This window comes from Sabethes cyaneus, chromosome 2 (assembly GCF_943734655.1).
Source record: "Sabethes cyaneus chromosome 2, idSabCyanKW18_F2, whole genome shotgun sequence".
NCBI lineage: Eukaryota > Metazoa > Arthropoda > Insecta > Diptera > Culicidae > Sabethes > Sabethes cyaneus.
Genome location: NC_071354.1, coordinates 146,540,446 through 146,556,442, shown reverse-complemented (window position 1 = coordinate 146,556,442; position 15,997 = coordinate 146,540,446). Strand labels below are relative to the sequence as shown.

General features: G+C 40.3%; 1 protein-coding gene across 3 annotated transcripts in view; it reads right to left on the bottom strand.

Annotated features, from left to right (window-relative positions):
- The window catches only part of LOC128734252 (protein suppressor 2 of zeste-like), a 106,425-nt gene that overhangs the window by 36,039 nt on the left and 54,389 nt on the right, over positions 1 to 15,997 (bottom strand). The window contains exons 1-2 of one of the 3 annotated variants that reach the window (XM_053828332.1): positions 15,231 to 15,625; positions 14,694 to 15,073 (exon numbers count right to left, since the gene is read on the bottom strand). In XM_053828332.1, coding sequence (XP_053684307.1) covers positions 14,694 to 14,883 — 190 coding nt within the window. In that variant the 5' untranslated portion in view covers positions 14,884 to 15,073; positions 15,231 to 15,625. Of the gene's footprint in view, positions 1 to 14,693; positions 15,074 to 15,230; positions 15,626 to 15,997 lie in introns of those variants that run through there. The other 2 variants (XM_053828330.1, XM_053828331.1) reach the window with 2 other exon arrangements.

Here is a 15,997-nt window from a genome sequence, read left to right as displayed (position 1 = left end):
ATCCAATCCAATCCAATCCAATCCAATCCAATCCAATCCAATCCAATCCAATCCAATCCAATCCAATCCAATCCAATCCAATCCAATCCAATCCAATCCAATCCAATCCAATCCAATCCAATCCAATCCAATCCAATCCAATCCAATCCAATCCAATCCAATCCAATCCAATCCAATCCAATCCAATCCAATCCAATCCAATCCAATCCAATCCAATCCAATCCAATCCAATCCAATCCAATCCAATCCAATCCAATCCAATCCAATCCAATCCAATCCAATCCAATCCAATCCAATCCAATCCAATCCAATCCAATCCAATCCAATCCAATCCAATCCAATCCAATCCAATCCAATCCAATCCAATTCAACTGCAAGAGAGCAGAGAGCAGAGAAGGAAGAAATCGTAGACCTCCCGTACCAAATCATTCCTGTATAACAAATTTACAGTCGTTGGGAGTATCTTTGCTGAAAGCGTAGACCACCTCTAACATGAATGACATTTTATTCAGATTGAGTGGGTTCAAGTATAAACCTGTGGTCAGAGGTGGCATAAACCGCAGCGCAAACCAAAAGACACGCATTCTTAAGCAACACAACACTTGCCATGCGGTGTGTGTTCGCCCACAAATTCCCTTCAGTGTCTCTTTTGCTAAACACGCTCTTTCGTGTTTTACGCGCACCAGGAAAAGGCAGTCGCAAACGCAGAGTGATAAATTTGCTGCGTGCTTTACCACACCAAGAGCCGCACTCTGCGCGGCTGGATTGTACACCCTGCGCTGGGTCAGTTGAAGTGGTGTGATTGAAAAAAATATTTTTTCTGTTGCGTCGCCTGATCCGTACTAATTTAGCATAGACCATATTAGTTGTTCAGTGCAGCGTGTATTTTCACTTTTAAAAGGGCAGAAAATTTGTAAATACAAAACAATTTTTTGCGTTAATTCCGCACGGAGTGTGGCAAAGGGCAGCACCAAGTGCTGTTTGGATGATCACTCACTGGGAGATTTTCACCGAGTGCTGTCGATCGCTCCCACTCCGCTTTCGCTCGTACGCTGTGTGCATATTAGCTGTAGAGGTGTGTTGCCGAATGGCTCTGTGCGACAAGGCATAATATTGTAACATTGGGCGCATAGTGTGAGCGAATGACAGCCCTGCCTGTGGTCAAATCAAATCAGTGGCGTGTATCGGCGTGCAAGTGTTTTACATCGCTGAAATATCGCATTTCAAACTAGTCTAAGCCAAATCTTTTTAATAATCATTCTGAAGTTGAAAAATTGGTTTGTAAACGGCTGTTAAAGGTGTAACATCGGTGCCTTCCGCACTTGGAATAAAATAAAACCTTCAGTAGTCCATAGTCTCTTACCCAGTAACTACGATGTCTACCTCCTCGTGGTACCAGTCGGGATACGAGCAGCCTTGGTAAAGATCGGGTTACCAACCCCGGTGGAAACCAAGGTCGAATGCTGACAGGGACGGAGTGCTATTTTGAGCTACGTTGGCACCCCAGTGCGGTCGGGTTGGTCACGAACATTGCAAGCCAACACAACTAAAACAACCAAAGCAAGGAACGACATAAGTAATTACTCGGATCGGAATCATCGGCAAAGACCCAGGCAACGAAAACAGGTTAACGGTTGGAAACTCATAGCGCTGCCGGAGGTATGTTGGAAAGGAACGGTGGTATGTTCGTATAGAAATGGTCATACCATCTACCAGATCTGCGGTAACACAAGGAAGAATTTTACGCGCGTTTGGAGCGCGAAGACAACCGCTGCTCAAGACTTGATGTCAAACTCATTATCAGTGACTGAAGTGAATGCCGAAATTGGTCTGAAGGAGTAATTTAAATCAGTGATTGGACTTGGAAGACTTGTGGAATTCGCCACCTCTATGAACATGATCATACATAGTACCTTTTACTATCATAACCTCCCCCTTCGGAATATCTGGAGATCATCCAACTAAATAAAAATACAAATCGACTACGTTCTTATAGATGGTCGGCACTTTTCAGCCATTATCGACGACAGAACCTGTTGGGACGCTAACATTGATTTGACAATATTGGGTTGATATTGGGTGAGAAGAACGCAGTGCGGGTGCTAATACTGCGTAGTGCTATACCTATCAGAATGCGCAGACAATTTCACCAGCCGTCACCAGCTGCATTCTTCAATTAATTTCACGGTAGTAAATATCTTCAGATCATCAGCATACGCAAGTCTACAAGCATCCGATATCAGCAAACAGATATCATTAAAAAAGATCTAGAGTAGTAATGGCCCCAAGTTACTTCCCTGTGGTACTCCCGATTTGTTTGTAAAGCAGTACGACTGACATGAACCTAGTTGGATATTTAAAGCCAAGCTAGCGTACTACAGACAGGAAAAAGACGAAGCAAAATTTTCAATGAGAGTGCGCTACTATTAGAGTTCTCGCGAGTGTCACCTGCTTTAGTATTAAGAAACACAGTTGTCGAGAGCCTTTAGTACTTTTTGGATTGCGCTTATGATCAGCTTTCTTTCGCTGGACGTATCTTGAATAAAGGTAGTGACTTAAAATCTGGTAATTAATACTAGCCATATTAAATTCACTCTTTGTAAACGGGTTGCGATAATTGACGTATCTTCTCAACGCGGCTGCTCGTATCCGTTTTAGTTCCCGAAGTTGATGATTCGACTAAGGAAACTCCATAGAAAATGGGACTGGTATGCGAGTAGCGGCAGTGTACCGTTTTGATGAAACACGGAAGTTCAGTAGAAGAGTCAACGAATCTCCCGGGGACTGGATGGAGGTATTTTGGCAGACGACCGTGCGATGATCGGAAGCAGCGCCACAATAAAACCCTGTAGGGCGTGCAGGTAAAAGATTGTAAGCGGAGCGGAGCTTATCAAAATGGGCCCGTTCAAATTGGTCAGCTGTTTGCATCAAGATTTAGGAAACGGAACTACTGCTAGAGGAGTGGAAAGACGGGGTTATTTGCCCTATTTATAAGAAAGGTGATAAGATGGATTGTGAGAACTACCGAGCGATCACTATCCTGAATGCCACTTAAAAACTACTTTTCCAAGTCATCTTTCTCATCTTGACTGTCGCAGTTATCAGGCAGGTTTGATGGACGATCGGTCTGCGGCAGATTCTCCAAAGGTGCCGCGAATTCCAAGTTCCCATGCGTATCCTGTTCATTGATTTCAAAATCCCATGTGATAGTGTAAACCGACAAGAGCTATGGAAAATCCTGGACGAAAACGGCTTTTCGGGGAAGCTTACTAGTTTGATTATGGCTATGATGAATGGGATCCACTGCTGCGTGAGAATTTTAGGTGGACTGTCGGACCCATTCGAATCTCGCAGAGGACTTCGACAAGGAGATCGACTGTGATGGACATGTGGGGTACGATTTACAACATATCTATTCAAATTATCTGTTTAGCCGACGACGGGGATGCTATCGGCAGAGTATTTGAGACGGTGGAAGTTTAGTATACTAGACTACAATGCGAAGCAGAGAAGATTGGGTTGTATTAAATACGTCTAAAACGAAGTATACATATATTGGCGAGCGAGACCGAGCGCTTAGGCAGTTCCTTGGCAACGGTGATCGACGGGGATAAGTTTGAGATAGTCAACTACTCCGTACAAAGCACACAATATACGAAAAACCAAGTTAGACCGGTTGTCCTCTTTGGACGTGGAACGTGAACATAGCTGGAAGAGGATCGGCGAGCGCTCGGATTTTTTTTAACAGCGGGTGCTAAGAACCATCTTTAGCGACGTACAATAGAACGAGGTATGGAGGCGAAGAATGAATCACGAACTCGCGCGTCTCTGCGGCGAACCCAGTATTCAGAAAGTGGCTAAATTTGGAAAGATACGCTGGAAAGAGACAAAGTGATACTAGTATGCCAGAAAACTATTTTGCAAAATGGTTTTTGCATGGAATCCGGAAGAAACAAGACAAAGAGGGGCAGACAAAGAGTTAAATGGAGAAATTGCATTATGCAGGCCTTGTTATAAGGAGTAAGGCCAATTAAGTAAGTAAGTAAGTAAGTAAGTAAGTATCTAAAGTAGCTAGCATTTCTTTTCTTAATCTGGGCAAGTTTTAATTCGTACACTGAATAAAAAATTGGACCTAAACAAAAACAAAAATGCTGTTAGTGCATCATGAGGAGCTTTTTCAAAAGTTCTCAAAAGTCATTATTAAACACCTCATCTTTTCTGCTGCTGTGCACCCAATTGAAATGTGTCAGCATATCATCACATCGCATCGCATTTCCACAATATTCTACTCCCATAGCTCTGGGAGTTCATATGACAGTACTCTGCTGTTTTCTGCCGCATCTATCGATTGACCAGACATTAGTTTCCTTCACGTTGCATCCAAGGCAAAAACGGAAGCTTCGACCCTACTTTTACAATCTTGCTGATTGATACCAGAACTGTGTGTCTTTGATAGAATTTTTACTGCAGCACACTGCATTATGTAGGTGTATATGATGATGTGTGTACACGGCGGCGGCACAGAATGGCGGGCGGCGAAAACGTCTCCACTTGATCTAATGTACGCCGTCAAGCTCTCTTTTACGAGCCGTAAAACTTTGAAATGTGTAGTAAATAAAAGCAATCTGCGCTCAAAGCAGTGCAGCACAGCGAATCGCTACGAGCGACTACGCGTCAAGATTGACACGATGAAATGAAACGATTGCACTTCCGGAATGACGCTCACCGACCGCGCTGTTGGTTATGAATTTATGATGGACCAGTAACGATTGAATCTCGGCAGCACCAAATGACAATGTTTGCCCGTTTTAATGAGCAGCGTGTTTGTTTAAGTGTAATAAAAGTATGTTTTTGCTGGAGTTTGTTCTCTGCTGCCACCGTCCGCGGGTAACAACAGTGTTGATTGGTTTATCGTGTCTGTTAATTAGCGCAGTGCATTCAGAAATAAGCAAATTTGCATTACATATTACAATATGCCACATTGTTTTTTGCATCGCAAAAGTAGCACTGCACACACCGATGGTTGTCTGCCAAAATGGCACAATGTCATAATTTATGAATGGTAACATAATTCAATCATTTATTTAATAAAAGAATATAAGAGATCTATTTTGCGAGAGCGTCACTATTTCTGTTGTTGGAAACTAATACTTTTATTTAGATTTGCTTGTTTTGTCAAACAAAAACATACTTGCACTCAAATTCTAGTAATTGCTTAAGCTTTTTTATCAACCATTTCTAAAAACGCATTTAAAGCTTCCACGCTATTAGGTCGTATGAATAAAACAGTTTGCTTTGCTTTTCCCGTGTAAATCTTATGGGAGAGTATGCTCTAACTGTTTTATTCATACGGCCTATAGTTTCCAGTTCAGTTGGGTAGATGTACCAGTAATAATGAATGTACCTGTAATGGTGGAAATTCGATTCATTTCATTGTTTTGCGATCCCGATGTGAGATCTTCCACTATTACTGGTACATCTACCCTAGAAAACTTTTCCGTATGGACCAAATAACGTTCTCTCAAAACAATACGAAAGCTACAATCAAAAGATAGCCCGGACGTACAAAAGGGTAACTAAACCAAACACCGAAAAGAAAAAAAATGAAATCATCCAGCATCCCAGAGAACCCCACCCACACGCAATGGACGATAGACGCGCGGTCGGTCGACGATGTTGCGGCGACAGAGGGAGGCTCTGGGTGGTGAAGCTGAGGCTGCTGTTCCCATTAGTTTTATTGTTGTTTTTCAAAAACTCGATTCATTCCAACTCTCGACCCACGGCGCAAGCAAGAGCGAGATAAAATGTTTAAACCCAAGCCAAGTCGTTTGCTTGCTGGGCCTGATTTCGGAATGGAGTCGTCCGCCGTCGGATCGAACCAAATAAGCGAACCGAAAAAGAGATTCCCTCTTAAGCAGCAGGACATATTTTGTACTGAGCCCGGGAAACATGAGAGCAGCACCCGCAAACGGGCGGCATCATATAGCGTCGACTTAGCAAGCACAGCGCGAGGACTAGGCACACGATGCTGTTGTCGTCTAAATGAATGCTCACCACACCACAGCCTCCGTCGTAGTGTGTGAAATGAAAGATCCATTCATAATAATTGGATGGTGTGACCTTTTCATTCTTCTTTTCGCCGTCCCTCACCGAATGAGGTGATGCTGTTATTTGTTTGCGTTTTTTTTCTCTACTGCTTCTCACATGTGTGAGAGTAGGACACCCTCACTGATTGATACCAATGGAAAAATTCTATTAAAACAGTTGGGAAAATGTAAAAATGGGAAGAAACTTGATTAACGCGTGAAGTGATTGGATTATTATTGCTGTGGCTCCAGCAGCACATTCCCTACAATCGTGTCGATAAGTGGATACTGAGTCTGACAGTCTCGAATCGGTTCACAAATGCTGTCAATACTTATCCCAGAAGTTTAGTAAGAGATTTTGTCTTTGCTTTTTTGTTAAGAACTCTCGAACAAATTCCATTAAATATGTGTTATTTGAAAACACAGGAAGCCTTTCCACTTTATCAATATTGCACTTTATCAATACAATACACGTCAGTACATCAAAACAAACGCCATCTGGAGACTTTCAAAGCATCGTAGCATTTAAAATATTTCAGCCTCGAGTAAAATATTCTATACAAACAGAGGTATTTATTAACTTTGCCAGCCGAGATCCGGGGTGGCTCTTGCCGTATCAAAAATGCCTCTCCATTGTACTCGGTCCTGGGCTACTCGTCGCCAATTTGTTGCGCGTCTCGACGCACATAAGTCGGCTTCAACCTGGTCGAGCCATCTAGCACGTTGAGACCCTCTATTCCTGGTGTCGGCGGGGTTCTATAAGAGAACGGATTTCACTGCACAGTCGTCCGGCGGTCCTTGCGACGTGGGAATCCCCCAGCTTTCGCCAGGTGTACGATGGGAATCTCTCCAGGTAGTGCCTTCAATTCGCAATACGCCTCATACGCCTACGCTACTCTCCGCAATCCGTCTGTACTCTGTCAAAAATAGTTCGCAACACCTTTCGTTGAAATACGGCAAGTGCACGTATGTCTTCCGTAAGCAAAGTTACTGTCTCAAGTCCGTAGAGGACTACCTGATTAGCGTTTTTGTACATCGTCTGTCTGTGTTAAAGCAACCGAATTACAACTGAAATTAGTTAGGTATATTTCGTTTACCACAATAATTTTATAACAACTGTGCTAGTAGCGTAGTCACTGTCCGTGGGAGGCAAACGATGCTTTCTCTGGAGCCTCTTTCTACCATATATTTGGTTTTCGACGCATTGATTTGTAACCCTATCCTCTTAACCTCCGTTTTTAGTCTGGTGTAGGTTACTTCCACCGTCCCAAGATTTCTAGTAATGATGTCGAGATCGTCTGCGAAAGCTAAGAGATGGGTACTCTTGCCGAAGATCGTTCCTCTCGTTTTAATGCCCGCTCGCCGGATCACACCTTAAATAGCAATATTTAATAACATACGGGACAGTCCATCCTCTTGCCGCAACCCTCTGCGCGTTTTGAAAGGACTTGAGTGTGTCCTTCACTAGCACATCACTCGCTCCAAAGTAGCTTTGATCAGCCGCGTCAGTTTATCCGAAAAACCGTACTCGTGCATTATCTGCCATAGCTGTTCGCGTTCAACTGTATCGTATGCTGCTCAGAAATCCACGAAAATATAATGCATGGGCACGTTTTACTCTCGACATTTCTGGAGGAGAACGGGCCTTCATAAAGCCCGTCTAATACTCTCCTACGAATTCTTTTGCTGGAGTGCTGTTGCTAACGGTTCTAGGCCATTTGCTTATTTGCCCGGGAGTCGGTCCTTCCGGCGGCTCTATTATTCTTCAGCAGACCTATTTCTCGCCGCATCTTTTCGAGATCGGGAGTCGATACACTGTTGTTGTTTGTAGGCACTGCTAAGTTAACTGTCGTTGCGTCTCCTTCTGCTATAGTGCCGTTGAGGTTCTCATCGAAGAACTGCTTCTATCTGTCGACCATCTCGCGCTTGTTTGTTATTACATCCCCTTCCTCGTCCCTACACATGTCAGGTTTAGGTGTGTAGCGCTTGCGAGTTTTATTCACCTTCTCGTAAAACTTGCGCATGTCATTAGCCTGAAATAGTTATTCCAGCTCCTCACAATCTTTGTCCTCCTTCTGGCGCTATTTCCTCCTCAGGATCGTGGTCTACTCATTACGCACTCGTCGATAATTTGCCCAATTCTCTCTCGTGGATATGCTAAAATATATTTTTTTTTGAAACGATGATTCTACAATTGATGAAGGGACGGTAAGGGAAAGTAATGAAGAAGGATTTTTTGAGAAATGGAGGAGAAAGAGTGGAAAGGAGGGGGGGGGGGGGTAATAGGTAGCTACGCGTAACAAGTTGTCGTAGTGACTCCTATCTTTTGTCCAATGCTGGTGCATGGGTCGAACCAAGCTATAATCAGAGTTTATAACCGGATTTGAACCCACAACACCTGCCAGGGCGTGTGGCTCGCTGGTACCCGTGTACCTTTGAACTATAGAGGCGCTGGACAAAAGAAGTCTGCACAACCCCCCTTATTAACCGTATCGACATGGCACTATGGGCCAGAAATTAAAATTTCTGGACAAAAATATTTGCGGTTAAAAAGCATGTCTCAGCTCAATGTGGTCTTCGGCAACTTTTTGAATAAAAAATTGATGCATATTTTGAAGGGGTCGTCCAATATTTAAGCGTTACTTAAACAACAATTTAAGTAATAACTTTTTGAGTAAACTTTTTTTACCTTTTTGGTTTCAAAGTATTAAAGATAAACCAATTTCAAGTAATTTTTCTGAAGATATCAAACTTCTACCTTTTACCCATTTTCAGCAATAGACCTTTGTTTATAAACGACCCCTCAAGTCACATTTCTTCTTGAAACATGTTTATTTCAACAGACAGCTCAATGTGATGTTCTAGAAAATATTTTGCACATAAAAGAAGAATATTTTTGCTGAAGACTATTTTGCTTTATATGCATTAATTAATAAGATATAACCTGGTTTTAGGTTAAAACCCGTCTGATGAAAATTCTGAATATCTTAGCCATCTGCAAGTATCTACAATTTGCTTGCATACCAATTTGTAGGGAATTATTAAAGCTATCTGCCCAAATGTATATTTCAGAGAATACCTGGGAATACCTGGGAATAGTGCGGATTTTTTTTTTCATACATTATATAACTTAATAAATATGCGTCCTAGCGTCAAACAGTCTTCACAGAAAATGTGTATTTCAACATACTAAATAACTCTGTAGAACATTTGTAAGCAATAAAATAATCGTGTGAAAAGTTATTGAGTGTAATTGATTTTCAAATGCTCTTTTTTACCACATCATTATATTTCGTAACCGGTAAGAGATAGATAGTTACTTCATTCAGCAAAGTTGCTTATTTTAGTATTTTCTGCAACTTTTGGAGAAAAAACTTTTTTTTTAAATTATTCAAGAAAACAAAAGTTTGTATCACCCTAATAGGTGAATTCATGGTCACCCTAATAGTTCAGGAAGATGCGCTATATTTTATTATTTTACTTCTCCGAAGACACCATCCTTGAAATAATACACATTTTTCATCAGACGGTTTTTAGCCTAAAAATAGTAATGTCTTATTAATTATGGCAGAAAAAGCGAAACAGTCTCCAGCAAAATATTCCTCTTTAATGTGCAAAATGTTGTCTAGAACATCACATTGAGCTGTCTGTTGAAATAAACATGTTACAAGAAGAAATGTGATTTGAGGGGTCGTTTATAAACAAAGGTCTATTGCTGAAAATGGGTAAAAGGTAGAAGTTTGATATCTTCAGAAAAATTACTTGAAATTGGTTAATCTTTAATATTTTGAAATCAAAAAGTTGAAAAAAAATTTACTCAAAAAGTTATTACTTAAATTGTTGTTAAAGTAACACGTAAATATTGGACGACCCCTTCAAAAGATGCATCATTTTTTCATTCAAAAAGTTGCCGAAGACTACATTGAGCTGAGACACGCCGTGTAACCGCAAATATATTTGTCCCGAAATTTCAATTTCTGGCCCATAGTGCATGGGTTGGGCTATTTTTAGACACAAATTGTGCCTCTTCCTCCACCTACTGTAGAAACCACCGACCGAGAAGTTTTAATCTAACTTGTTTTTTTCATCGCTTCAAAAAAAAAAATATTAGTATATGCCTGACCGCATTTGAAGGTCATGACTAAAATCACGAGTTTGGTCAATGCTAAGATAGTTTTTCCAAGCACTTTTTTCTCTACATCGCTTATTGGCATTCCCCGTCAAACCAATCATTTCGTGGGCTCGAGGTTTCCTTAGCTAACACCACGGTAGCGGCTCCGTTGACGGCCTAGCGTATCATACTTCATCTGTTTTCGAGGGTTGAAGCGTCTAGCTCCCCAGAGCAAGGTAGAGCTTCATCCCGTAAGTGTAGTTTTCGGCAACTCGCGGGCTGTCTAATTGTTGAATGTTGAACCGAGGAGGGTGGCTTTGTTGCGAGTAATGGTCCGAGTTGATTTCCGCACCCAGTAGAGAGTGTACGTTCGTGATGTTCGAGGAAAAAAACAGAGGTGGGTGTCCATAAATTTGTCTATTGTGATCGATTTTGACATTTTGTAAGCAGTGTTCAAGATGACAACGAAATACGTGCGCGAACGGATCTAGTACAGCCGTCGTAAGAAACCTTTCGATGCGTCAACTTGCAAAACAACTTTATTAACCCAAATGCGCAGTACAGAGTGTACTAGCAGTGGAATCCGACCCTCTCTATTCGAAATGTGATTCGACAAATATGATCGATTTCGTTTATAGCGACCATATTAAAATATCCCATACAACGATTAATAAATTTTGTGCTATCTTAGTTCGTTTGCAGCTTATGCGCATTAAATTTAATGGTGCATATTGATATGATAGTGGATAGTGGACAGTGGATAACATCAACGAGCCATCGAAATTTTACAATTTTCGAAAACTGATTATTTTTCATCAGTTAGTCAATCTCAATTTCTGACAAAATCATTTTAGTTGCTTCCTGTGGCAGGAAAACCAATTGATAATAACTTTCTTTCTGCAAAACACTTTGCTTTGATAAAATTTTGTTTGCGAGATAAAACAAAATACTTGAAAATGGCAATACAGCTTCGCATAAAAAAATGATTTTGATGTTGAGCTTTAGCATTCTTCATAATAGCAGCAATAAATTTGTGTGGTCAGGTTGTTACCATTGACAAGCAACCGCGATAAGATGAATTTTGATTGGTGCGCCAATTTGTATTGCTACGCCACACTTATGTGTAAGTTTATAAGAGAAGTGGTGCAGCAAACTTGTTTTATCTCGGTAATATAAGCAAATACAATAAATTTGCTTTGTTAACAGTTTTATTATGGTTTTATTACTAGCTATAAGTGTGTTTTGACTCATATCCTCTTGGTATTGCGTAACACCACCATAAAACCAGAGGTAATGTCTAACAGCGCTATAAAATCTTTATAAAATTCAAGTAAATCCAAATGGCTTTAGAATTGCTACTTGGGTAGGAAAGGAAGGGTCATTGAAGTAATGCTTCCCAGGTAACCAATAAGCATTTCCAATGTAATTTAAAAGCAAGCCAATAAGCATTTAAGTTGCCTTAAATGCTACTTAAATGCTATTTTGGCAAAATATGCGGCTACTTTACTGCTAGCCCTCTTATAGTGCTGACAATGCTTATTTGCAGCTAGTTACCAACAAGAAGAATTTAAATAGAATTGTGGATGCCAATTTACAACAGTTATGCAGTCAAAAAGCTGATAAACAACAACCTGCAGTATAAAATGCCAGGGATGCTAATAAACGACTGATTCACTGCCAAACCAACTATAATCGGATTTGAACGCAACTTTTCTTCCAGATCGTGTGGATCGCCAATGTTGGTTAACTATTGAACCATAGCGGACCGGATAAAAAGGAGGTTCAGGTAGGTACCATCCTAACTTAGAAACGAGCACCCTTACCGGCGAAATAAAATATGCAGATCAAGAATTTTCCGGAACGAAACAAATATATAAGTTTTGAATAAAATCTTTAATTCTTCGACTTTAACTCAAGTTATCAAATTTATTTCGAGATCGAGATCGCAATAACACAATATTACTATAGTCTTTTAGTCATTTATATAAATGAACAACAGGTTTAATTATACTGAAAATTAAAGTGTTCATTATTATTCATACTACATTTTATCGTAACAATGCAGCATCATAAGTAGGCATTACTACGAGTGCAGGGTTAGCCCTGAAAATGATATAAAATTTCACCGCAAATTAAAAATAATTGAAATAAAATAGGTTAATAATGATATCGTTACACAGATTTGTTCTTGGAACAAATTTCTATAATTGTTACCCTTCTGAACCGATTCGTTGCTCAAGAAGATAGAGCAATTTCATAAATGCAGGCAAAGGCACCGAAAACGATGACAGCCTTAATCGTTTCTCAATCTCTGCAAAACCATTACCGTTCAAGGTTGTTATTCGTACGTTTCAGCCCATTTTACCTTTCCCTCCTTTAAAATCCACCAGAGAGCCATGCCGACAGATCAATGCGAATCGTGCGATTGACTGACCGTAAGCAGTGCAATTTCCTTTTAAGGCAGCTTCTGGTTGTTTCAATTTAGTTTTTAAATTTTACCTTCGCTTTATTATTTACTTCAATGAAATTGAAAATGGTCATAATTATGCGTGTGCTTTCATTGCGCTATCGAAGCGAGCTAGTCCGGTGATTTTATTTTATTACCAGACATGTCCATACAGCCCGGCAAGTTTTCGGTGAGCCAAGCTTTGCCGGAGTCTCTATCTCGATGCATGAAATCTCAATTATTATCGTCACCGTTTTGCGTGATCATTCCGCGTCAACGGTGGCAGCCGCTGTCACTGCGCAAGTTTGCCAATGCAGTTCGGGACGTATACAAGTAGTGAACGGACATGGTGACACACGACGTAGAGTAAAAAAGTGGAGGCTTTACGAAACTAGTCGGTCTGGTCGGTAGGTCTCACGTAGAATTGTGCAAAGGCTGCTGAAACGGCGGTAACGGATGGGTAGTGTCATTAATTTCTACGTACTGTAGGGGGGTTTTCCCTAGGGGCCATACTCGATAGAAGGTCTCCTAACGAGTTCGCGGAAGATGGCAGTTATCAGTAACCATTATCTGCGTGGAACTTCAATAGTGAACTGTATATAAATCAAGTTAATGTTGCCCTGAATTTCGCGTATTGGTATTCAAAGCACAGGTATTGAAATTTTTGTAAAGCTAAAAATCACCGAATATTTTTAGATACGCCACTAAACGCGGTACAACAACAATATCAGTTAATCTAATCTACATCAGTTATTGAAACAGTTATGTTGATGTTTTCTCTCAATACGTTGTCGAATGCATTGGAATTTTTTCGTCTGTAAAACATTGATTTCGCCCATAATCAATACAAATGGAAGAAGCCAAACACTTGGGTTTTATGGTAATTATTTTGGTTGTCCTGCTTGTTACCACATTATTTATAAAACATATAATGTAGCGGAGTAACTTGTAATAGCTAGTTGATATAAAAACTTAACTCCACGGAACAAGTTATAATTTCTTTTACCATCAAGCAATACTAAAAGCGTAACTGGGAAGTATACCATGCCAATTTTTCTCGAAAGGTACTGAAAATGGCCATTGAAAAGACCAAAAAGAAAATAACGTCACTGAGAGAAATCGTCCATCAATATTATCTATGTCTAGTCTCGATAAGTCGTAACATAGTGGAAACATTCGTAACGAAGACATCGATGGTTGTTACCCCCGTAACACAATTTGTAGTGAATTTATGACTAAAGCCCGGTACCGTACAACGTTCGCATTTTTAAGTGCCTTACGTAATATATGCATAGTTCTTACTGAAAGTAGCTCTATCAGTGCCAGACACGGAATTTTCATTTATGGATGCATGAATTATTTTTACGAACGTGACGTAGGACATTTAAACGTTCATCGATAGCAAAAAGACTATATATTGCAAATAGGATAGTCTTTTGCATATTCATACCAAAAGAAAATAAATGTATAAATTCTGCTTCAGGCAACGTGGTGAACCTTTTCAGAACCATTTTACTAGTACAGATCAATTATAATTGTAATTTAAAATTGAAAACAAAGTTTTCGCAGTTTTACATCATCCATGTGGTTGTGTTGGATATTGGATTCGATTTCTCATCCAAAGTTTTGTAAGTCCTTGGAGGAGTGATCAAATTTTTGTCGAATTAAACGAAGCGTGAAACATAATTTATAATTGAACGCAATACAGAAGAAAAACTTCTAATTGTCATTTTCGAATAATTACAATAAATTGGTACTATTTTTACTTCCGAGACATCAACCTTTACATGGGTTCAACGAAATTAATAGATGTCTTTGAACAAAGTTCATTGTCAATAGTTGTATTGAACTAGGAGTTGATGTTGAAGTTTTCAATTTTACTTGCTTTCGGAACTAGCAGATTACTAGCTGTTCAAATTTGACGGCTGTGTATCTACAATTACTTCAAGAATGTGGAATAATTCAATCCCATGATAAAACAGTAATCTTTTTCTCGAAAAATTATAGGTAAAATATTATCGCAAGATGAAAAGATTAAGTTCATACTTACATGCGTGCAGACAATCGTTTATTGTAGTAGCCTCAATTAGGTAGCCTTTGCATAGTAAGCAGATTACACTATCGTTAAAATCTTTAACTTTTCTTCTACTGATTCGATTTGGAAAAGTAGACAGTTGTGTTGTTGGCACGGTAGTAGTGGCCGTAGACGAATCACTGTGTAACGCGGAAACGGTTGACATTTTGGGCGCTTTATTGCGATTTAGATTTCGTGTAGGTTACGATTAACACTCTCTTCTATCTATGTCGCACACATGGATCGTGCGAATCGGTGAAGCTCGCTTCGTTTACGGGGTATTTTTTGTACCGATCCACTGCCTACTTTTCCGATCGCCTGCTGGTTTCATTAGCTCCGCTAATTGCATCGTGCTGCTGAAAAGAAGATAAGACACCGAGAAGATTTTATAACTTGCTGTCACAAAATTATATCTAATTAAATTTAAATTAATTTCCTATCATAAAGTTTAACGAACGTTCAATAAAATCGGAAAGCAATATAAAATATTTCTCGAAAGTGTTATGCTCATACCTCTCAAGGGGAAAACAGCCTAAAATCAAAACACTTTACCGACGAGTTTCGAGTTGAAAACACTGCCGAAAACACGACACGAATACGAACGGTAGGCAAAACACCACTACTTCATCTTTTTTTTCTCGCTCTACACCAACAACCACTCTACTCTCTTTTGATCTTTGTTGTTATTGTTGGTTAAGCAATTATCGAAACGTGCGGTATAAATATCGCCCGTGCACTGCTGCTGCCATATAATCCCAAAATGTGAAGTAAAACACAACACGCCACAGCCTGCTTACTTCGCCACCGTAACCAACCGCGATGAGCGTTTGTGCCGACGAAAACAAACCGAACTGACAGCAGGGCCTTCTACGCCGAATGCGAACGACCTGCGAGCAAACTGCCTTTGCGGCTGCTTGTATGTGCGCGAGACTACTGGCCAAGACGGCAAAGACGGCGTGTGGTTCCTGCGGGCAAAAAGCCGATCTTGGCCCGGTCCGTGGCGGCGGCACCCGCGACACGAACACCGCTGCACACCGTCATGCGTATTCGGTAGTAGCTCTCTCGCGCATTCGAGTGTGGTTGCCAGTGCTTTTGATGTTGTATTGATTCGGGTGAAACCACTACCAAAGGATGGTTTGATTAGTAGAAGCACTTATTTCACAAACTAACTCGATTTTAACGAAATACAAAACTATTCCTATTTTCCAGAGGAAACTAATTGCGAGTTGGAGTTTCAAAATTAAATGTAATGATGCTGTGAATCGTAACTAAATTACGGT